Source organism: Martes martes (genome assembly GCF_963455335.1).
Source record: "Martes martes genome assembly, chromosome: 13".
Taxonomy (NCBI): domain Eukaryota; kingdom Metazoa; phylum Chordata; class Mammalia; order Carnivora; family Mustelidae; genus Martes; species Martes martes.
In genome coordinates, this window is record NC_137901.1 from 39,027,684 (window position 1) to 39,055,392 (window position 27,709).

The 27,709-nt window shown below is 34.0% G+C and overlaps 1 protein-coding gene across 1 annotated transcript in view; it reads left to right on the forward strand.

The window, feature by feature from the left end:
• The window catches only part of CCDC178 (coiled-coil domain containing 178), a gene marked incomplete at both ends in the record, with an annotated part of 413,121 nt that overhangs the window by 230,805 nt on the left and 154,607 nt on the right, over positions 1-27,709 (forward strand). Inside the window, 1 exon segment of the mRNA XM_080821927.1 lies at positions 19,832-19,981. Coding sequence (XP_080678053.1) covers positions 19,832-19,981 — 150 coding nt within the window.

Sequence of the window (27,709 nt, forward strand, 5' to 3'; positions counted from 1 at the left end):
AATAAACCAGCCTCTTCATTTGAGTAGCAAAGATGGGGGTGGGAAAGGCGCTATCATAGAAAATCATTTGCTGCATTCACTTTACTCCCTTGTCAGTCTCCCCTAATTGTTCAAAGTCCAATTGCTTTTTATTTAAAAAAAAAAAAAAAAATTCCCTGTGGAAACTACCAAGTCTTGTCTATAATGATGTTGGCTCTGTTTTATGACAAAGGGACTAACACAGAAATTTGAATACTTTTTAATTTCTCATGTTCTACCTGACATCTATAATCACTAGCCTGGAAAGAATTTTAACCAATGACATTAAGATGAAGAATTCAGCATTCCTTTAACAAGCCTTGAATTTTAGGTTTTATATATGTGTGGAATCATGCAATTTCTATAACTTAACCAGTAGTGTTCCTTGCATTCAACCCAAAAGCATCTCAGATAGTAGCCTGTGCCAGATGTTTCTGAGGGAGTAAAACATATAATGTACCTAATTTTGCAAAACTACACAATAGGTAGACATTTCTTTCTCACCCCAGCTGGTGATCAGTTTATGCCCTGAAGCTTGGAGATTTATAGTCCTTGTAATTTTATCCTAAACAGAGTAATTGCAGATACTCTTCCATTGCTATTATTTTAATTAGTGATGAAGACTTTGCCAAGATGTTGAATTTCAAAGTAATGAATTTCATCTGGGTAAGATCTGGTAGGTAGTTGTGACCATTTCAAGATAGCTTTTATCCTCGCAAATTATTTTCTTATCAATTTTGAAGTTTTTGTTTATTTAGCAATTTTACCCCAGCTTATTCTAAAATTATTTAAGAAATGTCATGCCACTGACAAGTCACTAAGTCTCTTTCCAAAAACATCAAAGTCCAACAAAAGAAATATACACGTTGTTAACTTTAAAGGTAAATGTGTTTTAAAATTATCAGAGGTTATTGATTTTTAACAGATAATTTGCACAAAACAATTCAGTGTGCACAAGAGTATAAAATAATTTCCTTAAAGTTTTAATGTTCAGGAAGACTAAACTGTAATTTAATTCATTGTGGCTTCCTCTCACCAGACATTTAATCTTGTTGAGTGTGGGTTTTCTTTTGTATTTTGATATTCCATGGAGAATGAAAAAGAAATGCTTAGGTAGAATTGGGTTTTAAGGAATTTTCTTATAAACAGAGGTTTCTCATCAAAGACCATGATCTTATTTTTATAAAAAAAAATAAACTTTTTTAAACCCTTGGTTTTTATGAATAGAATTCACAAGGGTCTGTCATAGTCAACTTAGGCCCACGGCTTGGTTATTTCATTTATAATAGGTGTGCCTTTTAATCAGCATGGATTTTCTTTGATGTTCATGTTTTTTTTCTCTGTAGAAATGCAGGAATTCCCCATCATCTTCTGTTTGTCCTGGCCATAAGTACTTGTGGTAGGGTACTGAATAATCACCGAAACAAATGGAGCGATAATAATAGGGAAGACGTTTGGAGCCCAAGTGCTGATCTTGTTCCCCCAATTCATATGATGAACCCAACATTAAAGCTAACTGGCTATGAAAGCTAACAAAGTGAAACTTGCAGTAGACAGCCAGTGTGACTCTGCTGTTGTACCCTCTTCTGCTGAGCTCTTCACTTTATCTGTCAGGAAAACATAATCTACTCCAGAATTCCATCACCCGGCAAATGAATGAATGAATGAATGAATGAATGAAAGTTATGTAGCCGGAAAATAAAGGGGAAAGAAAACTCCAAAGAGAAATTTGTAACTAATTTTTTCAGAGGAAACTTAACTTTTGAATATAATTAGCAGGTTTAAATTGGACATGATCATCTAGCTTCTATTTTGAATTTTATTTCACTTATTCTTTCTTCCTAGGTAATACAAAGGTTGAAAATAAGAAGAAGTATAGCATATAACATTACCTAACACAGTGGGGCAGAGAATTTTGCTAGCAGTCCATTTTCCCTATACAGAAAACTGGAGAGAAACTTAGACTGTGCTTGTACTGATCTGAGTATGTAAAAGCCAGAGAGCTCATTTTAGGAAGCTACATTTAGACTAAAGCCATATAAAAATTGTGATTTTTTTTTCTTATCAAAATATAAAAAATACCAGGCTTATTATCCAAGTTAAATGTTGATATATAATTTACAGATTTATGAAAGCTGAGTAGTTTTATATATTTAATACAACAGTTTGGTAAAGACTTACTGATTTGAAACCTTCTCATTTGTTAGTTTTGGCAATCTGGATAGCTTTAGGGAAGAAAAGTGGTAGACAACCTAGCTTTAGCGCTCAAGGAAAACAAAAGTACTAGGAAAAAAGATTAAAATTATATATTTCATTATAATTTTATTAAATGGAACTATAATGAACTTTGTAATAATTGACCACTTGAACTTTATATTACTAGTCCTTCTGTATACTTTACCATACATTTTCACTTCCACTCAGTTATTTTATTTTTATAACCACCATGTTAGGTAGTGGGGCAAATTTTATTGATCTTATGAAAGGAGAATAATATGAAAGGAGAATAATAATAATACACAGCTAATACACGATAGACTTTGAGACCTGTCATTCCCATTGTATCTAACTGCTGTCCTCATATTAATTGTGTCTAAATAATTTTTTCATATAATCCATGGAGGAAAATAAAATGTGAAAATTTAACCAATAACATGCAAAATTAGTCAAGAAGATGTTTGGCCTACCCCAAACCAAAGCAATTTCCATCCTTAAAAAATTCTATAAATATAAATGATCACATTAACAGTAAAGGAAGGAAAGGATCAAATAATAATCTAAATAGATTTGTGAAATTTAAAGACCATTCATGATAACTAACAAACCAGAAATAGGAAATAACTTGTTTAACATGAGAAAAAAAATGACTTTAGAAGCTGCGATTATTTGAAAACATTATTTATACATTGAAAGTCTAATGGATTCTACAGATAAATGCTAAAATTAATTCATGAATTGGAGTCAGTGGATTGAAAATAAACAAAGATTTATGGCCTATCCATATAGTAGCCATAAATAACGATAAAATAAAATCTTAAATGGATACTATTTATAATTGAATAGCTGAACATCAAATGCCCAGGTATGTGTCTACCAAAACATATAGCAGTATTCTCCACAGAAAACTACAAAACATCTCTGACAAAAATCAAAGATATTCTAAACAAATGAAGTGATCTACTAAGTTTATGAATTAGAAATTTCAAATTTTAAAGAATGTGAATTCTTCCAAATTAACTTATATGTGTAATGGAATCAAAATTAAAAACTCAAGCAGAATTTTTGGAAATTGATGCATGAATATTCTGAAATGTATGAGACTCCCTAAAGGTCAAGTGTAATGAAGACATACTTGAAGAAGGATAAAGTTAGAGACTTACACTACCAGATATCCAGATTTACTATAAGGCTACAGTATAAGAAAGTGTGCTATTGGTGCAAAAATAAGAGAAAATACAGTAGAATACAGGTTCCAGAAACAGACCCAGAATGTAAACATGGCTTGTTAATTTATAAGAAGATGCCACCAAAATGATGTAAGAGAATGTATTGGAAAATAACTGGTACAAAATCAACAAATGACATATGAGTGATTAGATATCTATACTAAAAAATAATCTTGACCTTTTATTTCACAACATATATAAAAATCAATTCCACTACATATGTAATTGTGAAAGGTATATAAAGCTTTTAGAGAAAAACATATGAGAACATCTGATTTATTCTGGAATTGCCAAAGATGTTTAAAATAAGATACAAGTACCAATCGTGAAAGAAAATGTTCATAAACACTAGTCTTTTAAAATTAAGAACTTCCATTGATCAAGACACCGTTAAAGATTGAAAAGACAAGCCACAGTTAGAAGAACTACTTAGGATACACTTACCCAGCAAAATTCTCTCATCCATAATAAATGAAGAACCCCTAACAGAACAATAAAGATAGGCAGCTTAATTAAGAAAAAATGGCAAACACTTGAAAAATCACTTCGTAAAAAGGGCTATACAAATGGGCAATAAACGTATGAAAAGGCAGTCATTATAATAATCATAGAAATGCAAATTAAAACTGTCATGACTTGTTTCTAAATACTTATTTAAATAGCTGAAATTTAAAAATATAGATGAGAATGTATAGTAACAGGAACTCTCAAATATCTCAGGTGGGAAGATAAATTGGTATACCCATTTAAAAAATGCTGACACTATCAAACTAGAGTTGAATGTATGTATGATTTGACTTCTAGATGTCAAGATTTAGTATATATGTGTCCAAAATATGTTAATGTTTTGTATAAAACGTTAACAGCTTTATTCATAATAGCTCCCCCACAAAAATTCATTAACAACAGAACGGATAAACTGTAGTTTATTCATACAATGGAATAATATATAGCAATGTAATGAATGAAGTGTTGCCACACAGAAAAATGTGGGTGAATCTAACAGAATTGGTAATAAGCAAAGGATGCCAGACTCAAGAGTATATATACTGTGGGATTATAATTATATGACAATTGAAAATAAGCAAAACTTATGTGTTGGAAGTGTGTTTCATTATTAACTGAAAAGGGACATGAATGAAGCTTTTGGGGTGAGGGTTATTTTTTCTATATTTTCATCTAGGTGATGGTAATGTAGGGATGTTCATTTATTTAAAAAAAATTCTTTTAACTACGTAGGTATATTGCCCCTTAATAAAAAAAAATTAAAACAAACCAATGTAATTAACATAGATTTTAATGGATAGAAAACACACTTGCCACAACCTTTTTATAAAGGATATATACCAACTGCAAAAATTTTGCATTTTTTAATAAAACAGAATTTAGGTGAGCATTGACTATAAATTCCAGATTGAAGAGAGTACAGTAAAATTTCTTTAAACATATTTTACCATTTAGATGTGTTAGCAGTTTTGACAAGTTTATTCTCCTTGTATTATGTATATAGATATAAAAACTATATATATAATTATCTTAGAAATCTAGCAATCTGTTTATATTCGTAATAGTTGGTTAATATTTCTGAAAGTTTTTTTTTTATGATTTTATTTATTTGACAGATGGAGATCACAAGTAGGCAGAGAGGCAGGCAGAGAGAGAGGAGGAAGCAGGCTCCCCAGCAAGCAGAGAGCCCGATGCGGGACTCGATCCCAGGACCCTGGGATCATGACCTGAGCCAAAGGCAGAGGCTTAACCCACTGAACCACCCAGGCGCCCCAATATTTCTGAAAGTTTAAAAAATTACTCACCCAACAGTTTCTTAGACTGTCAAAAGTTATAATGACCCGTGGTGTATAAATCACCATACTTGAACCATACTTGAATCTTGCTTGTAGTAACTGCATCTGATGTGGAAAGAGGGTCAAGCTGGACCTGGCTGCCACTGGAATGAAGTACTGTGCCATTACCATATCAACAGACAGCTCAGAAATACTCAGGCAGACACAGACCCAGACTGACCAGCTTTAAGAAGGAAAGAAAAACAACAAACAAAAAACAAAAACTTGATAGTAGACAGGGGTGTCCTTTTTACTTGCTGTGTTTTGTTTTGTTTTTAATAATTTATCCCACACAAATAATGTCTTTAACAGAAGAGCTTTTTTTTTTTTAATTATTGTAAGTTGAATTCCTACTAATATGAGTAGAATTTTTCAAAATAAACATTTTTTTCAAAATCATTTGCATGATCAACCATCAATAGACAAGCATTTAAAAATTATTAACTAGGGAGTTTTGTACTTAACAGAATAGGATATTCATAATATACTTAAGTTTATATTTAATCACTAGGAAGAAACATGTAACCATCAAATTTTCTTCACTATCTCAATAATAGACCTTTAATATATAATCAATAAATTGTCAAGTGAATGAATAAATATATTTCAAAATAGAGATAATAGTTTAGTCTATCTGGTACAGTTAACATAATCAGAAATTTAGTTGGGAGTTCATGGCGTGGTCTATATCATGTAAGAAATGGTTTTTCAGTGGTTATTCACATGCTATAAGTTACTTCACACACTGACAGAATAAATGCTTTATACAAAAATAAGTGAATTATTCAATAGTTCTAAAAATTCATTTATCAGTGAACTTGTTGCAAAGAAGAGTCAATGCTTGATTTTCCATCATCAAACAGTTTTTATGGAACATATAATTAATTTTTATAAATCTAGGACCTAACACAATACCTGAGTCACCATTGTAATTTTATGTTGCTGCCTTAATAAATTCATGTGAACTTAGAAGCTTAAAATAATACTAAGTTATTTTCTCACAGCTCTGTATGTCAGAAGTCTTAAGTGAGTCTCACTGGGTTAAAATCAAGTTGTGGTAGACTCCCTAGAAGCATCAGTTTCAGATTGCTGGCAGAATTCAGTTTCCTGTGGTTGTAGGAACTAGGTCCCTGTTTTCCTTCTGGCTGTGGACAGAGGGCCATTTCTACCTTCCAGAGGCTGCTTGCATTCCTTGACTTGTAGCCTCCTTTTCATCTTTAAATGGGGAAAAAGAGATGATCAAGTCTTGCTTTCATTTTAATTTTGTCCTATATCTTCCTTTACATTCTCTGAACTTCAGCCCACAAAGATTCTCCAATTTTAAGAATTTATGTGATTAGATTGTCCCACCTAGGTAATCTAAAATCATCCCTTCAGCTCCAGTTCTGTCCTTAAATCACACCTGCAATCTCCTTTGCATGAACAATAGCATATTCATAGGCTCCTGAGATGATAGCCCTAATAGTTATCCATAAGAACCCCCAAGGACACACTTCTGAAGGGCTGACTTGATCACAGATGCTGGAAGAATAAATAGATGGCCTTCATAGACTTCAGATAGCTTCCATGAATGTCATTTTATTCAAATTTAAGCTCGTGGTTTCTTCATTGGGGGGGGAATCCAGATTTCAGCACATAATGGCTTATGAATGAACTGATTTCCACTTGAAGGCTATGCTCAGGCTAATGTTTGCTCTGAGATCAAAGAAAGAAGGTTTCAGAAGTGAACATAGCATTTTATTCCAGGAGGGTTTCCCGCCCTTCTCTTCCTTCCTTCCTCTCTCCCTCCCACCCTCCCTTCTTTCCTTTCTTCCTGGAAAAATTGAAAGAAAGAAATGTTTACGAGGGATGATATTGGCAAAGGTATGAAGTAGGAATGGCACTTGGAACATAGGACAAAGAAAGGATGAACCCTGTGAAACTGAGTAGCTTTGCCTGTCTCATCTGAAGAGAGAACAGTGTATAAAGTGTTTCAATTTAAAACATAGAGTACTTCTCCATAATTAAGTCATTGAAATACATGGGAAATTTGTTTTGCTTTTTAAAAAATCTTTGGGATAAGTAATTTGAATGCTGCTACTGTATTCTTATTTACTATTGTTTGTTTTTAAGATTTCATTTATTTGAGACAGAGAGAATGTGCATACATGAGCAGGGCAGAAGGAGTGGGGGTAGAGGGAGAGGGAGAAGCAGGCTCCCCACTGAGCAGGGAGCCTGATGCAGGGCTCAATCCCAGGACCCTGAGTTCATGACCTGAGCCCAAGGCAGATGCTAACCCACTGAGCCACCCAGGCACCCCTCTTATTTATTACTTTTAAGCTTTCTTTTAAAGTGTTCCTATCCGTCTGCAACCAAGAAGATCCTCTGTATTTTTTAAAAATCAAGTTATAGTTATTTCTTGTGAAACTGTCTTACTATTTTTTTTTTCATTTTAATCTCCTGAGTTGTGAGAACACAGCTTAGCAAAGTGTATAAAGGCAGCAAAGCAGGTAGTTTAGATTTCTGTTAGTCTTCCAAGGAAAACCTACAAGTAAACTGGAATACAACACAGAGAGATTATACAGTAAAATGCTTTTGTAAACTAGGATTTAAAGAACTGGAAACCTTATTATTTTTCTCAGTCAAAATGTAAATGGGCAAATTTTTATGTTTTTATGTTGTAAAAATGAATTGTGAAATGTTTCTCTACAGAATGAGAAAACACGTAAAATGCCTTCCAACTCTAATACTCCAAAAAGTCCACCTATTTAAGAACATTTGGCCGGAGTAGATCCTTAAAGAAAATAAAAATTATTCAGGTTCAGCCCACCCATTTCCTCTGCCCTGTGTCAACAGGACATGAGTATAATATAGTTCATTTATCTAGTCATTCATTCAATAATGTTTACTGAGATACTAATATGTACTGGGCCAAAAAATAAGGTACAAAAAGTTCATAGAAGTGAGGAAATTAAGACAAAGATATTAACCATAATAAATAATTGTGATTGCAGTGACGGCTATACATAGTACAGTAGTATAGTACTGACTGGGCCTTACCCAGTGCCAGTTTTCCAAGACAAGTTGAAAATGCTAATCTTTACAATCTTTACACATTTCACCATGTATCAGTACATATATGCAGTATTTGCTCTCAGTGAATTAGGAATTACTTCCTAATAACATAAATGCCAGGTTTATTGTTTTTTGTTGTTCTGCATCCCTACTAAGGAGATTCTAGCTTGTTTTACATTTTTTTATTCTCTGACTTTCTTCATGTCTTTAGATAGATTAAACAGAAAACTACTTATGTGTATCTCTGTATAAGAATATAATTGTATCTGTCCTATACTTACTTAAGCAAACTTATTGGCACTCTTGTGACTTCATGCTGGCTAACATGGCATATTGATACAGAAACATAAACTATCTCTAATCCGCCTTTCCAGAAAGACCAAACGTTGTCAGTTTCATTCATTTTCCACCACCACTATCCAAATGAATATCTTGCCAGCCTTCAAAATGAAGGCAGCCATAGGTGAATTACACAATATACATCTCACCTTTTATTCATTGTCTTAGATTTCTGTGAAGTGTCTTATAATCTGGAAAAACAAACAAACAAACAAAAAACCATGGGCAGTCATTATATCCCAAATGCTTTTCATTTTTTGAGACACTTCTGTTTTTGTGCCATGGTGACTTGGAAAGAAAAATGGGTTGAGGAAATGATGGGAAGGGAAATAGGAAGGATGATAACAAGGGGAATTTAGTTGAATGGTATCATGCTTGGCAAACATAATGAGGATGAAGCAAAAGGAAGGAAAGAGGAAATAGGAAAAAAAGGAATAAATAAGTTGAAGAAAAATGAAAGATGAGAGAAAAGGAAGACATAGAGGGAAGTAACTATAAATTTGATAATAATTATAATGACAGATTTCTTCATGTCTTCATATGTTATGACCATGACTAGTTGATATTCAGAATAAATCTTAGGGTTGTGGCCCTGGGGGACCTTATGTTGCAGAGATATGTCCTAGAGTTGTTTGGTGTTTGGTGACTTATTTTAAGGATTTTCATTAAAACCCTGAAAAAAATGTGTAAGATCTAATAACCCATCCATTTAATCATTTTAAGAGAGAATGGTGTCATTGCTGACTATATAGAACCTGCATATCTTTCCATTTTCATTTATTTTGCCTCCCCATACCTTTAATTCCTAGTTGTTTCTTTCCAGCTCTCATTGGTACTTTCTCGTGTGTTGAATTATGCAATATTTATCAATCTGTTTCTGTCTTGTGTACTCAATACTATTTTAAAGATCATCCTGTGTTACTATAATATATAGCTAGTGCCTTTCTTCTAATCATTTTATAGTCTTTCATGGTAGGTGACCACCACATTTTGCTAAGCCATTCAGCAAATGAATGGACATCTATGTCACCTGCAAAATTAAACTTTAACTTAGCAATGGAAAGTTAACCATGGATCCCCAAATCAGAAATTACAGTAGAACAATGAACAGACCTCTAGCTTCCTATAATGCAGGACCTACACGAACCACATTTAATTGAAGAAGGTGTGGGGTAGATGCATTCAGGCATTATTTATGGTATCTTCACAGCTCTGACAACTCTCTGCAAAGTTATCGTGTCCATTTTGAGGGCACTTAAAAAGCTCACAAGCATCTCCTTATTTTAAAGGTCTTGGAGACACTTTTGAATTATTAATAGGCTGTGCCTCCTTAATATATGCCTTTGCTTGAAAAACAAAATGCTTTCAGCAGTCTTTCTCTTTGTGCAGGTGTATGTACAGCCAAAATCAACCTTGAATAAGAGACCTAGAGAGACCTTTGTTTTTCATGATACTGATATACTAGAGCACGGTTCAGCAAACTTTTTGTATAAAGGAAGAGATAGTGAGTATTTTAGGCTTTGTGATCCACTCAGTCTCTGTTGCCATTACTCAGCTCCACCACCACAGAATAAGGCAATCATGACAATATGAAAATGAACAAGGGAATAGTGCTCCACTAACATTTCTTTACGAAAATAGGCGGTGGGCTAGATCTGGCTGGAAAGGCATAATTTGATGAAACTTGTTCTAGGAAGTGATTTTTGGGGGCATCTGGGTGGCTCAGTTGTTATGTATCTGCCTTCGGCTTAGTTCATGATCCCAGGACCCGAGGATCCTACCCCACCTCAGGCTTCCTGCTCAGGGTGAGCCTGCTTCTCCCTCTCCCTCTGCCTGCTGCTCCCCCTGCTGTGCTTTCTCTCTCTCAGTAGAATAAATAAATAAAATCTTAAAAAAGAAAGTGATTTTTTTCCATATTGGGATTAAGTTACTTGGGGGACTAGATGGGTCTCAGAATGAGTATTTATAGAAAATTGCCTCAGGTATTTTTAACCCTATTGAGATCCATCACAAAGGTTTAGGCAGTGCTCCAGTATGAGTAACAACATCAGGCGGTCAGAGATGCTCATGATCGTTTATCAGTAAGGAGACTATCTAACTGAGAGGAGCAAAAGAGAAAAAGCATTAGTAATAATTTTATCTATAAGAATATTTTACTAGACTGCAAATAATTTACTATACTTTTCGTAGTTGGCACTTCTGAAATTGGGCCTAAATTTTTCTGACCCCACATTCCCAAGGAAAAGACACTGAAGCATTTTTTAATATATATTTAATTATATATATAGTTATATATATATTTAATTCCAAAAAATTCTCTTCTCCGTGAGCATCCAGTTTATTTTGAAAGTCTGATGTAATTCTATAAAATATCCAAAAATTAGGACATTCACACCTATCAATCTAGAATCTAACACGTCCTGTAATTCACATTCAAGATTAGGAAGTGATATAGTCCCAGAAAGGATATTAGGCTGAAATCAGATTGTATTCTAGCAATACTGATATTCTCTTCCTGTGTGACGTTAGATAAGAAATTGATTTTCCTGGCCTCCACTTCCTCATTGACAAGAGTTTTTTGAAAAGTTTCTGTTCCTTAAACTCTTGGAATAAACTAGTACTGTCTGTCTAGAGTATGAAAATGGCTGTATTTGTGAAGAAGGACTTTAATATTCTATTTCATGTGCCTCTCTACTATTTGTGTGTAATATAATCAGCAAGTATTATTTTATAATGGATTTTATAAAGATTTTATAAGTGGGTTTTAAAAAGAAATATTTAAATTCTCATATAACATGGACGTAGCAATGAAATTGGCATTAAGCATAAATATTTTCAAAATTAAACATTTACCACAAATAAAAGGTGAGTTCAGGTTACTTGACTATAGCAATAGGAAGTTATAAAATATCTTATATTTTAATTTTTCAATGAATTTACTTAATTTATGCTATATTGTATGTACCTGAACCTCTTAGATCAGTCTCACATTTGTAATAAAGTTTCTAGGTACTGTTCTTAAAGTTTCTGCATTTATGTAGTGCATTATTACTTTATGATAAAGTTAGTTGATAATTCCTTAACTCTTTTTGCTGATGACCTTTTAAAGCTGCATAATTAGAATAAGTTGTGGTTATTGTATTGGAATCTCTATCCCATGGGCCAACAAGGCAGCACATTAATTCTCTGCATCACCCACTCCATGTGCAGTGCCATCAGCACAAAGATATTATTCTTTGTAATTACATAAAGAAAGGGTCTATTTAGTGTTAACTGACCTTTCTGTGACTGATCAGCCTTTTCTACCAGTGAAGTAGAAATGTATATCATTAAAATGTGAGTAAATAGGAAACCTTTCTAAATCTTAAACTATTCAAATCAGGACATGCATATGAAGAGGAAATTGTTCAGTTTTTCACCTGACATGGTAAAAAGAGTACCAGACTTTAAATATATATTTTAAAAATATTGACAAATTGAAATACAATTAAATTACAAAATGCATAGAAATATTTAACAAGGAAGTGATATACAAATATGTTTCTGTTTAACAATCTTAAACAATAGTAGAGGACACATTATTTAAATGAAGGTTAAAATTTGAAGTTTACTTAATAAGCAGTAAATTTATAGGAATTATTATTACTGTGGTTCATCACTTATAGAGGACATGCTTGTAATATAATTGTTTACATCATGTATTTCACCTTGAAAAAATTCACTAGTATATATAGATTATGTGACACCAAGTTTTACCCTCTTTTTCTTACTACAAAATTTGTTTCTCTGATCAGTTACATTGCATTCTTTGAGGGGCATGCATTATATGGAAGAAAACTGGTCAGATAGAAATTCAATAGCTAATGGAAGTGGCATTTGTAAAGCATTTCTTTTTTTTTTAAAGATTTTTTTATTTGTTTATTTGACAGAGAGAGAGACACACAGTGAGAGAGAGAGAGCACAGGCTTGAGGAGTAGGAGAGGGAGAAGCAGGCTCCCCACTGAGCAGGGACCCTGATGCTGGGCTCCATTCAAGGACCCTGGGATCATGACCTGAGCCAAAGGTAGCCACTTAACGACTGAGCCACCCAGGCACCCCTGTAAAGCATTTCTTAAAGACATCAGGTAGTTATAGGAGAAATGCTACAGTCAACATATACCCACGTTAATTATGTGGTTTTTAATATTTAACAAGCATCTATAGCTCTAGATAGATTTTCCCTGCTAATAACATAGACAGGACTCTGTATATGAAATATATTCAGAATCTTTTTTAAAAAAATGACTCTTGGGGCGCCTGGGTGGCTCAGTTGGTTAAACAACTGCCTTTGGCTCAGGTCATGATCTTGGAGTCCTGGGATCCAGTCCTGCACTGGGCTGCCTGCTCAGCAGGGAGTCTACTTCTCCCTCCGACCTTCTCCCCTCTCGTGCTCTCTCTCTCACTCTCATTCTCTCTCAAATGAATAAATAAAATCTTAAAAAAAAATGACTCTTCCTTGGAACTTTGCTTATCACTTTCACTGGAACTGATCTCTCATGGAACTACTATCATTATTTGGATATGTCTTTTATCCTTTTTCATATATGATGTATTCTGCTGTAGTTAGCTTTGTGAATGTCTCAGTTCCCTTATCTGATTGCAGGCTTCTTCAGCCCTAAAATTGTGCATTTTTTCATGCTGGTATCAATAATTCCCGGCCAAATATGTACAATGAACAGCATCTAAAAATAATAAGGAACAAGCAGAGTTAATACAGGGTATTAATACTCAATGGGTACTCAGTGGATACTTCTGAATTCTTTAAGAGGCAATGTCATAGTCTCCGTTGGTGAATTTTATGAGTGAATTGACAGCATCTACATTTGTAACCCCGTCAGGGAGCTAAGATAGAGTCCTGGTTGTTATCATATATGCATGTAGTCATCATGTGTGGGGGTGCTGGAGTGGAGTAACTAAAAGGGTATTCCCCTGGACTCTGGCAGGGACAGGTGCTATTTGACCGCTCAGAGTGTCCCCAAGAGTGCTTTGTGTATACCAGTTGCTCAGTAAGCATTTTGAATAAATTACTGGATAGAGAGCATTCTGTGAAACATGGTAATATATAGAGTCTGAGGCACGTAACAACCTTGATGCGGAGGACTGATTTGTTCGTTTAAAAATCAAGAATGTTCAAGACTAATTATCAGAGAACTCATGTTGGACAAGAGACTGGTTTCCATGGCAGCACAGACAAGGAAGTGGGTCCTGGGAGAGTTAGAACAGTTATTTGCTCCTTTGAGGCTTCAGGGTATCGACACATATCATTCTTACAGACTTGCTTCTTGGAAACACTGGGGAGGACTCTCGTTTTCTGTAGTAATTGGTGTATAGATTTTAAGGGAACAGCAATACAATAATGCCTCTCTGCACACAGTAGGTGATGCACCTATACATATGCTTTCTCCATGCCTGTTATATCGTTAGAAAATTGGCATGTTTTTCAAGCATTTACGTTCACCATGCTAATTCCCATTAATCAAAGGGAATGCTTTTGAAGTGACAGTGTTCACAAAGAGACTTCAAGCCTCTAGGTCTCCTTTATTCTTAACTCTATCCCCTGCACATTCCATGAATCAGTCTCGGTACTGTTGCCTACTTGAATAATATCAAAGGGTCACTGCATGCAAAACTACCAATCCAATGTCCTAAACTGGCAGAGATGTGCCAAAGGTGGGATACTAAATATATGGGTACTTTTCCTTGTTTGCATAGTAATATTTTACCAAGGTTTTAATAGTATGACATCACTGGTTTAATGCATGAACATATGTACAAGATCATGTGCTACTGAAACTCTAGTGCTTGGAATGGAGCATTATTTATGATGCTTTGCATCAGTGGGATACTAAATATATGGGTACTTTTCATTGTTTGCATAGTAATATTTTAAAGCCTAGAGATAACAGAACATTTAACACAATCCATGAAAGCCTAATTCACAAGTCATAGGTAACAACAATCTAATAGTCCTAAAGGGGCCATAAAAACATTCCTCTTGACTGACTCACCCAGCTTTGCTCAAATATATATTGACCCACATAGCGGGAGAGTTTTGATCCCTGCCAAATAAAAGACTGTTCTAAGATTGAAATCTCTGATTATTTTTTCTATGAGGCCTTTTCTGACCAACTCCCCCATCTAGTGGAATCAGTTCCACTGGTAGAATTGATTACAAGTACTTCAAGAGATACCTCGAAATAGACTTGTTTACTCCTCTGCATCCTTCTACTCTAGCTTCTAATCCCTGGTGAAAAGGGTGACATTCTATTCTTATTAATCCTTGGGGTAGCCATGGAACGGGACCCAGAGAATAAGCTTACTAAGGGTTTGCTGAACAAATGATTGAATGAACAAAAGCTAAACATGAGGATACTCTGGAGTAAATTAATCAGTAAATACCACAATACAATTTTTGTTTTCTCGTGGTGCTGGCAGGAAGTCAATCCTTTCCAACCATGGGACTCCAGTGAGTGTGGTGCAATCTATGTAAGAACATGGACATATGTGTCACTAACAGCCAGCAAAGCCCTGGCAGGATGTGGAAGGAGCAAGGAGCTTCTACAGTAAACTACTAATAACCAAGAATCAGGAGATGACATATCATCAGGAAAGATCACCTGAGGCAGCCGCACATAATCATATCAGGATGGGACACTTAGAATTAGAACTGGGTCAAAGATGACAACTTTTTACAATATGTAATTATAGTCCCCCTGCCTGGCAAACTGGATCCAAATGCCTGTATTAATAATGACTGAGGGTGTAGGTGATACATTACCATAAATTTAGGTATGGACGCTAAGACTATTTGAATAACATTAAAGTATTTGTAAGTAGCTATGTAGGTCTTCTACATGTACATGCACAGTGCAAATACTTTAATCATAAACATCTCTCCAGAATATTTAGATCAAGTTTCTGTCTTGTAATCTCTTTTGCCATTAATCCACATTAAATTTTTTTTAAGATTTTATTTATTTATTTGACAGACAGAGATCACAAGTAGGCAGAGAGACAGGCAGAGAGAAAGGAGGAAGCAGTCTCCCTGCTGAGCAGAGAGTCCGATGTGGAACTCGATCCCAGGACCCTGGGATCATGACCTGAGCCGAAAGCAGAGTCTTTAACCCACTTAGCCACCCAGGTTCCCGATCCACATTAAATTTTTAAAAAATGTTCAAATGTGTTTAGACTTTCTCCAGGGTAAGTGTATCTGGCTGGACCTCCATTTAGAGCCAATGGGTAGCACTGTTGCATCAACCGTAGTCCAGAATTGTGCATCCTCAGCTGTAAAAGTCTAATTACTTGGGCAGTTGGTCTTGTAGTGAATGCATCAGTCCTAATCAAATCATGGACTATGGAATTATGTAGGTAAAACAAGCAAATAAACAAAAAACCAAGGGACTGGTTATGTATAACCAACATACCCATATTGACTTATAATAAAAAGTGGCTTCAAAGGGACCAAGTTCTAGTTTCCTTCAACCGCTCATTTTATCTATGTCAATAAGCTGTGTGTTAGCCAGATTATAAAAAGAGAGTTGCTTGGTGGAAGTAGGCTCAGAACAAGGTAATTCTGTTATTTGATTGTTTAATATCATTAGGTTTTATAAAGACAGTGCTGCATAGTGTTGAGTGGTGGCTCAAGTTTACAAAGGAAATATATTGGATGGTGAAGAGTATGGGATCTAGAGCCAGTCTGTCTGGATAAACAGCTCAAGTCTCCATTTAGTATATATGTAATCTTGCACAAGATGTCTGGGTGTTTCAGTCACCATGGTTGCATAATAGATACCGCCATACTTTATGGCTCATGATTCTATGTGTCAGAAATTTGGACAGGACACAGCAGAGCCTGCTTGTCTCTTATCTCTCACTTTCTGAACCATCAGCTGGGTTACTCAGAAACTAGGGATTGGAATCATCTTCAAATGACTCATTTATTCATGAGTGATGCTGACTGTTCTCTGCCACATAAGTTAGGATTGTTTGCTGGAACACTTACACATAACGTCTCCATGAGGTCTGGATTCCTTATAATATGGTACCTGGTTCTAAGGATGAATGTCCCCAAAGAGAGGGCCAGGCAGAAATTGATTGGTTTGATTGGTTTGTTCATGGGCTAATTAGGTAACCCCAGAAAAATGTTATGTTTCAAGGGAATCCATACCTTATGAAAGTCAATGACGCACCCAGAGAAAAAAACTCTTGCTAAGGCTGGGCATGTGCTATATCCTTAGAATAATGTTCAGTGCAAAAATATACTGTGTAAGTTCTCTTTATATACTTCTTTCAAATCTTTACCTCTCAAGTAGGATACTACCAGGTAATACATATTCTATATTCTAATTATATATTTGTGTGATTTTTTAAAAGATTTTATTTATTTGACAGACAGAGATCATAAGTAGGTGGAGAGGCAGGCAGAGAGAGAGAGAGAGGAGGAAGCAGGCTCTCTGCTGAGAAGAGAGCCCCATGTGGGGCTCCATTCCAGGAGCCTGGGATCATGACCTGAGCGGAAGGCAGAGGCTTTAACCCACTGAGTCACCCAGGCGCCCCTCTGTGATTTATAATACAAGTCTTTATTACAAAACTATGAATTTTGGAGATTCACCATTATATTCTAGAGCTTGGCATATAGTAGTTATTAAATTCAAAGTTTTGAATAAGTAATTAATGAAAATGAATGAATGAGTGAATGAAATAACACTGTAAACTCAAAACACAATTATTTTAACATACAGAGATAGCAATCAAATTTTTCTTTAATGGTTTTAGGAACAAAATTTTTTTCAAGTTCACAATTAGCCAAGACTTTAAGAAAAAGATTTTACTGATAAGATTCAGCTGGATTTGAATTTAAAAGCACGTAGAAGTCTTCTTATTCTCATTAGTTTCTGCTTTCTTCTTACCTTTGATTATATTTCTGACCCCAACTTCTGTGCCCTTGTTAAATATCTCCTGCTGTTAATCTTTTATAAGTTCTTCAACTCCAGTAGTGGTAACATTATTTCCCCTGGACATATTTCCACCAGTATCATTCCCTCTTTGTTTCACTCACACGTAATAATACTATTGTTAAAATTAAGTCAAAGTTGTAAAGTTAAGCATAAAAAAAATTTTTCAAAGAGTGTCAGTAGAATACCATTATTTAAAATGTTTATAAACCTGAAACTTCACTGGACATCTGAAGGTCACTGACTTTCAGGAATAGGTAGTAAATTGGCAAATCCTTCTATAAATTCATTATTGAGAAGTGATAATGTAAAATATCATGACTGGTGTAACAGTGTTTTGAAGATTCATTGACAACTGCACAATTTCATTTCTTGGTATCTAATTATGGCATACAAAGCAGTAAGAATTGGTGTCATACAGAAATTAAAGGTATATGTATTTGCAAAAGCTGCATTTTACGCAGTGAGCAAACCATAAAGTACCAAATACATCTTCACTAAAGTTCCATTAAACAGGTTTAAGGCAAATCCCACAACTTTCCTACCACTTCTCTCAAATGCAATGTTTATAGTAGCCATCTAGGGCTTGAAAGAAATCTGAGTAGAATACCTTAGGTATCAGGGCTGTGCTTATGTTAAACAAACAAAAATAACTCAAAATGATTCCTCCTCCTACCTTCAGTAGAACATTCATCAAAGATCCAAATGAATCACTTGAGGCTTAGATTTTAGTAAGTGTTAAGATATCAAAAAGAATTGCAACCCTTTTCTTCAAAAGTAGCTCCACCAAAGCAAAATACTCATAGATATTTGGTCCCCCTACCAAAAGTTAATTCTATGTGATTTTAGATAAGTTTATTAGATAAAAATTTCTAAAGTTTGAAATTACTGTGCCAGAATTAGGACAAGGACATTTAAAATGGTTCTCAGTTCATCATTTTGATTTTTTGAAGAACAGCTATGACATAGTATTCATCATTAGGGATCAATATGGATACCAGGCTTTTATGAGAAATATGTTTGTTGACCTTAATAAATCTTCAAGTGTGTAAATACAGAAATATTTGTATAGGCAATTTTCTGCTGAATTACATTTCATCTATGCACATTCTCATACTGCAATATATTTTTAAGCAATTTATTCTAAAGGTTCGATATGGCAGTTTTCACAAAGAAATATTTTTAATTGCTTCACAATGGTTATTTTTATAACTAGTTATTTAATCACCATTATCATCATTATGATTAATCCACATTTATGTGTTTTGCAAACTTTTTGCTACTATGAATAAAGTTTTAGTGAATAACACCTTTTGCTTAGAATAAATTTTCCATAAAATGAACTATTAGATTAACAGGTTTGAAAACATTTAAGGCTGTTGATAAATTCTGCATTTTTTGAAGCACCAGTGAAAACTGTATGTGATACAAACGTTAAAAAGAATCAGCAACTAGACTGAATTCACACATCTAGCTCAAAATGATAGGTAGCCGCTAATTTGCCAATTGGTAATACTACAAAAGTTATATTCTAAGGGACTTGTATTAGATTTAATAAATTTGTTTAGTCATAAGGGGGTGTTATAAAATTCTCAACTGCTCACAGATTTAACTTTTAATACAGATAATGTATAGTAGGATCAAATAATCGCTCTCGCATTGTACTTCTAAATGTTGTGTTCCCTGTCTTTTATCCTTTAATTTTCTATGTTTTCAGTGAGTGCCACCACCCCAAACCTCTTGGAGATAGAATTCTAAGCTTCTGAGTGTCTTCTACCTATTTGAGCATTGGAGTTTGGGGAAAGGAATGGGGGTTGTAAACTGGAAGAAGTCTTCTAGGAAGCTGAGTAGAGCATCTCAGGACTGAGTACTTCCCAAGGCATTGTGGAGGGAAGTCTGAGAAAGAGGGAGAAGAAAAGTCAGAGAGACTCTGGCAAATCAGTGTTCAAAAAAGAAAGAAAAGAAGTAGGTGCATCAAGAAAGAAAATTATTAAATCCAAGGAGGATATTGGTATCAGAGGAAGCACCTTTTTGACTTTATTTTTCTACACTATGTAATATAATATTTGTAGATAATACAAATGATGTTGAAAAAATTCAAGGAAATTAAAATGATTTTAAATATATATTCATGTTCTAGAAAGTACAAGATGATTCTCTAGAAGAAAATCTACGTTTAGCTCAAGAATATCAAAAATTAAAGACTACTTTCTTAACAGAAAAGGACAATTATTTCAATCTATATGATAGACAGTTATCACTTGATGCTTCAATTCGAGATAAGAAACAGGTAGGTTTTCTTAATGTTTTAAAATAATGATTTACTTGACATATGTACTACAGAAAGTAACAAGTGTCCAGTCATGGGCTCTCCAATCTGATGGTGGTTCTTTATATGCCACCAAATGTCATGTTTTCTTCTTGTAGAATTTTGTTGTATGTTTTTATCAACTCTGAAACTCAGTTTTGAATAGATATGTGAGAAATGAAGAAACTTAGCGTCTAAGCCACAATTTTATACAAATTTGCTTTTTTATAATCTGGAATACCAAATTTTTGGAGCTTATAGATTTTAGATATATTATCATAAACGTCAAATTTCATTTTTATCTACAGATAGCTTTTCAGAATATGCCTCAAAATCTTCTTCATGTTGTATGGCCTCCAAATGTTGGTTTCTGTTTTCTTAACAAATATACGAGTCTTAATTAGAACCTTGGAGAATAGTTGACCCTTTGTAGTTATAGGAAATCAGTAGAAATTCTCACATATTTTATAAAATCTTCTATAAAACCCACTTCCTCTGTATTCTTCCCCAGATACTCATTGGCACGAAAAATCATTTCCCTTTGAATTTTTGTTTCCTCACAGAATCTAAATTTCAAAATATAGAGGCATGATGATTTTTTAACAATCCACCTAGTCCTAAGAAACAGTAGACTGTTAATGAACACTTTCTCCTATTGTTGTCACCCATTCTACTCTACTATAAATTAGCAGTTTAATATTCCAGTACTGTACTTACCCCTCCTTATTGTGGAATATTGGGAAGACAGAAGGCCAGGATTTGAGTGCAATCTCTACCACTTACTATCTCGGTGATCTTGGCAAATTATTTATCCTTTCTGATCTCGGTTTTCTCATCTGTAAAATAAGATTTACCTCAGAGGAAACCTGATAAGGAATAAAAAGGAGACATCCATAGTTATTTTGAAAATAAAAAGATACTATGCAACTGTAACTATTACATTCATCTGGTATGCTGCTTATAAACTCCCTTATGTTTCCCATCCATCTACTCTGGTGTGAGTTAAAGTTTCTGAATACATTGAAAAAAAGAGTGTGTATTTTTCTCTTAAAAATTAGTAGCAATATCAGGGTAGATTAAGAAATAAATGTGTTTGTGAAAGAATTGATAATAAAACTATACACCAAAATCTTAGTGTCCTCAGACCATGTGCAGGATTCAAAGAAAGGACATCAATGGAACATTTGTCTAATCATTTCATGCATTTGACATTGTTATTGAGGTTAAACATGTTCTATTTGTTCCTGATAATTGAGGAGGAGAAAATAATCGATGGCTATACTGTATTTCCTTTTCTAACCAGGAGGGAAACAAAAATAAATTTTATGGGTACTTGTTATCAGTTTATATAGAATCCTTTGGTGGCAAATGAGAAATAGATACCTGCATAAATGTGAAGAAATCATGCCTTTCAGAGAGATCCGTCACTCTGTGTTTCCATAGTAAGAATAAAATTGTCTTGATGTTGGAATTAAAGCAAATTGTGATTCAAGATTCAAGGATTGAGACGCTGGTATGAACAGACAGTGAGGTATGCTAGGAGACTGAGTTTATATTTGTGATGATCTCTCAAACGAATCACTTTTAACACACCTGTTTCAGGAAAACTTTCAAAGATTTATTTGTACTTCCAGTCATTTTTCATTTCCATCCTTCAGCGATGGAGGTCATTAAGTGCAGGCTGCCCTTGTCAGTGTCATGTAGGATCAATTTGCTGCAATGGACAGAGAGGCCTTATTGATGCTGTTAAATCTGTCAGTGAGAAATCGTATGTCATTAGCGTCTAAGGCACTGCTTACAGGATGGAATTTGGCCATCAAAACGGAATAAAACCCCTTAATATTTTAGTCCATTTCTTTGCTATTGCAGCATTTCCCATATTACATATATGTATGTTTTAGTCCTTTGACCAGTTTAGTTTTGGGTATAGAAAAGCACTATTCGACCTCTCATTCCCTTACTTAATTTCCTTATATAAAGCGGATCTCACATCAAGGAATTTGGTGTATTATTTTCCTGTTCTATAATAACTTCATTGCTTCTGAGCATAGATTCCTTCTGGCATTTTGATTTTAGTGCTTCTTATGGAGTATTATTCTCTCTATGCAAATAATACTTCTTTGTATTTTTAGACCAAGAGTAGTAAAAAAAAAAAAAAAACTTAATGGAGGAATAAAACAAGTTAAATACAAAAAATAATGTCCCTTTCCTTAACACAATTTTATATACAGATGGTTCAAATATTAGAATCGTATAGTATTTAAATTTAAAAAAAAAAGAATCGTATAGTATTACTCTCAGTGATAAAATTGTATCTCCTTCCTTTGCACATGTTTCTTGATACTTTCCTGTGCTTTAAATTTTTGCAGTGATGAATATTTTCCCCTTCAAAAATCAGAAACAAACAAAAATGACTGTTCAAAATTCCTGTCTTCCCTGTTCATGGGTAATGATGGAATAGAATCCAACTTAAAACTTCTCAGATCTCAAAATTTAAAATAACACTAAAGGGGGATAAAAGAAAAACATCTGAAAAACAGGTTGTACTTCTATGTAAAAATAGACATTTTCACTGAAAGATTTCAAAAAAGATTTTCATTTTTTAGAAGTCCATGAATAGATTGATAAAATCAGGTGTTTGTTTTAATTGCTATCTCAAATTCTTCAAGTCTGCAAAGAAAGGTAATCTAAGCAAGCATGCAAATGTTGATGTGTTCTGTTGGCTGAAAACATGATCCCTTTTGAAACTGGTTAAAGTATATTTTTAATTCTATTGTAAACCACTTTTGAAGCTTAACTTTTACCTACTCCAGTTCTTAGTAGTTTCAAAGTGAGGGAATACAAATTATTATAGAGTCAGTCATCACTTAACAACCACTTATATGGACCTGGTATCTGTGCCAAGCTATTTGTAAATACTATTTTTGTAATGTCCATTAGTAATCCTCTAAAATTTATTATTCTTATTATAATCATCTCCAGTTTAAGATACGGAACTGAGATTGAGTGTGTCACAAGGTCATCCAAGTAGAGGGAACTAAGATAGGAATCAAATACAGGATTTTTAAAAATCCAACTCATTTCATAACCATGACACTACCCTTATACTGTAGCGTTATTAAACAATCCTATACTGTCTCACCAGGCTTTATAAAGCATGTAAAAACTGTATCAGTCATGCATTATGTCGCTAGTGTCCAACTGAAACAGATTATTTGATTCACTAATTGTTTTTATAGTTTTATCTCATTGAAGCCAATTTTTCAATAATGATTTTCTTGTGGGGAAAGGACTACCATCTATTTAATTAGAAATTATTTAAATTTCATAGGGATTATGGATCAGTTTTGCAGTTCTAAAATTGTAAAATTTTTGAACTGGAAACACCTTTAGAAATTTTACCCATCTCGTGCTCGCTTCGGCAACACATATACTAAAATTGGAAGGATACAGAGAAGATTAGCATGGCTCCTGCGCAAGGATGACACGCAAATTCGTGAAGAATTCCATATTTTAAAAAAAAAAAGAAATAAATTTTACCCATCTCTTTAAAATTAAAAATGATTTCACACACACACACACAAACTCACACACAAAATAAAAAGTAAAAGTAAAATAAAAGATTATTTCACAACTGAGGAAACTTAGGGCCAGAGTGGCCCAGTGATCTACTATATACACAGTTAATTAGAAAGAAAGTTGGCCTAGGACACAGTTGTCTTAACTTATGTTCAAATATTCTCTCCAACCATCTGTAAAATGAGCATGTGCTGTGGTATTTTTTGAAGGCTTGAGTAAACCAGTAGTTGAAAAGTAATAAGAGTAACCCACAATGGATATGCTCAGATTGGAGAATCTTCTTTAAGCAACCTGGGCTTATTAAAGAATCATGTAAGGACATAAATCAGAGACTACTTTGGAGCTCTAGGGGATACCTCTGGGTCTCACAGAATTCAAACAGTATTCATTCATTCATTCAAATAAATTATTAATCATCCAGTGTACTGACGTCCATTGTTTTGATACAATTAAAGGGACAGGAATACGCCACCTCAACTCACCTTCCATGCTGAATACTGTGATTCCTAGAAATCAGGGATTTTTTTCTAGACTAGAGCATAGAAACAGAGTTCAACAATATCCTTCTTTTACCCCACCAATAGAAGAATCATGAATTTTTGCTGTCTAATCTGCATCACCTAGGTTTCATTAGACAAATTTCCATTTTAAATTCTCAAAAAGGTTGTATCATCCATAGACTTCATTAGCACGTTTTCTCTTCCCCTTTTCCGTTTTTCCTGGAATACTCCTTTTACAATGATTTGATGAGGAGTCAAAGTCAATTCTAGCTATAAACAAAATTATTTTCCTAAAGAAATGTGAAAGTGACTTAGGTCTCTTTTTCATGAGTACTTTATATTGCTTGTTATCTTGCATATATTAAAATAAGGCTTCAAGTAGTGATTTTTGAGTGCTTGTTTCTGTGTAGATGGAAATTCATTTCTTTCCTAGGAAAATCGTGACTCTTAATTAGTTTTACCACATGCACACACACATGCACACCCCCCACACACTTGTTCAAAAGGAGTTGCTGCACTTTATAGACTAAGAAGCTTGCATTAAATTTCTACTGGCCCTTTTCCCTGAAGAACTCTCAAGAGGTCTCTGAAGAGCTTTTGTGATCCTAGACAAGAGTAGACAGCTGGTCACCTATTGTTCTGTCCCTTCTGTTGTCCAAACTCTGTGAGAAAAATACCAAAACTTATGTGTTTATTTCTGGCTAATACTTTTAGAAAGGTCAGCTTGGTTTAAATCAAACCAGCTCTTCAGTCTAGTACCAGTTTTAAGGGAATTGTAGATTTATGTATTTTTAAGCAATTTTAAGAAGGTGATCTAGTGGAGATGCACAGCAATAAGCAGCTTTTCAATGTTAGTGAAATGTTAGTGAAAGCCTGATATATCAAAGACACTCATAGTAAATTTTTATATGTATTGTTGACCATTGAACACACTGGTTTGAACTACACTGGACCACATGTATATAAACACATACATACAGACATACACACATATATACATATACATATATAAAAATTGGAAAAAAATTTTGAGATTTGTGACAATTTGAAAAAACTCACGGGTGAACCATGTAGCCTAAAATTACCACAAAAAATTAAAGAAAAGCTAGGTAAGTCATGAATCCATAAAATATACATACATACTAGTCTATTTTATCATTTACTCCCATAAAATATACACAAATCTTTTTATTTTTTTAAATCTATTTTAAAAAGTTAAAATTTACCAAAACTTATTTACACAAATTTAAAGATCATGTACAGCACCATTTGCAGCTATATTTATATTAGACAAATATAAACAAACAAAAAGATGAAGTATTACATCATAATGTCATAAAATTAACTGAGTATGTATTGCACTACTGTAATAATTTCATAGGCACCTCCTATTGCTGTTGTGGTGAGCTCAAGTGTTGTGAGTATCTGCTCAAAAGGCCCTGTGAAAGCTCATCATCTCTGTGTGAGCCCTTCCTCTCTCCAGTTCATTACTACACTAGTAAGAAGTAATCTCAAGATATATGGATATCTGGCAATGCCTGGAGACATTTTTAGTTATCACACCTAGGAGGATGTTGGGAGGGGTGTTTCTGGTATCTAATGGGTGGGAGCCAGGGATAGTGCTAAACCGCCTCCCCCCCACACACACCAAAAAACTGTCCAGCCTGAAAAATCAATAGAGCTAAGGTTAAGAAAGTCTGTGTATAAAGAGACTCAGATACAGAGATAGAGATAGATGTATTATATATTTATCATCTATACATACATATATATAGCACACTGCGTACAATATCCCCTTTTTAAAAACTGAAGCCACATTTGCATATTAAAGATTCTGAGAAATCCCATTTTAAGAAACCTGTTAACTCTGTTAACCCTGAATTTCCTGTGATCCCTGGAACCCTTCCCTAGAAAACTTGTTTACAACTGATAGTATTTAGTAGATTAACTCTTGCAAAGTATTCTATGGAGAAATGGAGAAAATTTAATGTCATAAAATCACACATTCAGGAAATTTTGCTTACCTATAACTTTTAAAAAGAAGTAAATATTTTTTATATTACCTATAATGCCTTAGGAAAAAACTGGTATATTTATATAGGTATGTATATATATATGTTATGTTCTCTGGAATCCATATAGACTTAGAACTCTGACTTTTTAAAACGCTGTAGTGCAGCTGTGAAATGAAATAATAATTTTTAATCACCCAAGGACCATGTTAAAAATTATAATAAAACAAGTAAAATGTTTATAATATGCACCTCCTATAATAGGTATATTTTCTACTTAGGCATCTCTAATGCATGACTTAGAACTGCAATTGATTTGCAATTCTGTGGGAGTATCAGTATAATGATTTTTTTAGTTCTGAACTACACATATGCATCACAATGACATAAACATTTGAAAAAACTGCTCTTGTAATCATCGTTCCCCAAATCTACAGAACTGTATCTTATAATCACTTATTAACATGAATATTAATATAGGAAATGCATATTCATATACTAAATGTTTTCTGTAGGTCATTTGTTCTTTTTTCCAGAGTTTTACTCTTATTGAAAGTGGGAAGGAATATCTATGGACAACTTATTTAGTCCCTCCGAGCCTCTGAAAAAAATGGAAATATTAATGTCTCCCTAGCAGGATTATTATAAGAAGCATATCATAATGGTTAATATTTATGAAGTGCTAACTATACTTTGCAAACTTTTATATGTAGTTTTATTTAATTTTTTCAACAATCCCATGGAGCATAAATACATATTTTAAATATAAAGCCCCTAGAACAGTTTTTCACAAACTGTATTTTGCACATAGAAGATGAGACAACTGATACTGTTATTATTCTTTAGATAAACATATAGCCCTTACTTCTTATACAAAATCTTGATGTGGCTATACTATTATGAAAGAGCTTCTAGTCTATTATAGATATAAAATAGTTTATGCAACCTGAGAATATAGCGTGAGTTAAGGAGAGAGAGGACAGAAGGTAGACAGAGGACAGAGGGTAATAGTGACATTATGATAACCAGTTAGAAACCTACGCAGGTGCTGGAAGGAATAGAGCAATAGACAAACACCTGATTGTTTAGGTAAAGCTGACAGAGGGTTACAGAATAGAAAATCATGTATATACACACTCATGAGAAAGTCTGAGGGATAGACTTAGCAGTAACTCATCGGTTAGTCAGAGTTTCATCCAAATCTTATACAAAAAACACCATTAGAACATATACATTTATTAAAAGAGCCCATGCACATTAGCTGTAACAACTGGAAATTTCCTAGAAGTAACCCAAAGAGGAAATATGTTATCTGAACCTTCATGAAGAAGTCTGTAAAATCACAGATGGAGAAGAGAACAACCAAAACAACACATACCATGATGACACTCGATATTTTAATTTGATGGGATCTGGCATCTTCAGATTGCAATTCTAAAGCAAATCCAAACAAGCCACAATCACCTCAGTTATAACACGAGTAGCAGTATTATATTTACATCCACATTTCCAGAGAACATATTTTGTGCATAATGAAATGAGTCTACTTATCCATACTCTTTGTACACCTGTGTAAACCTGATTTTCCAACTAAAGAAGAAGTTACTCGATTTTCAGAG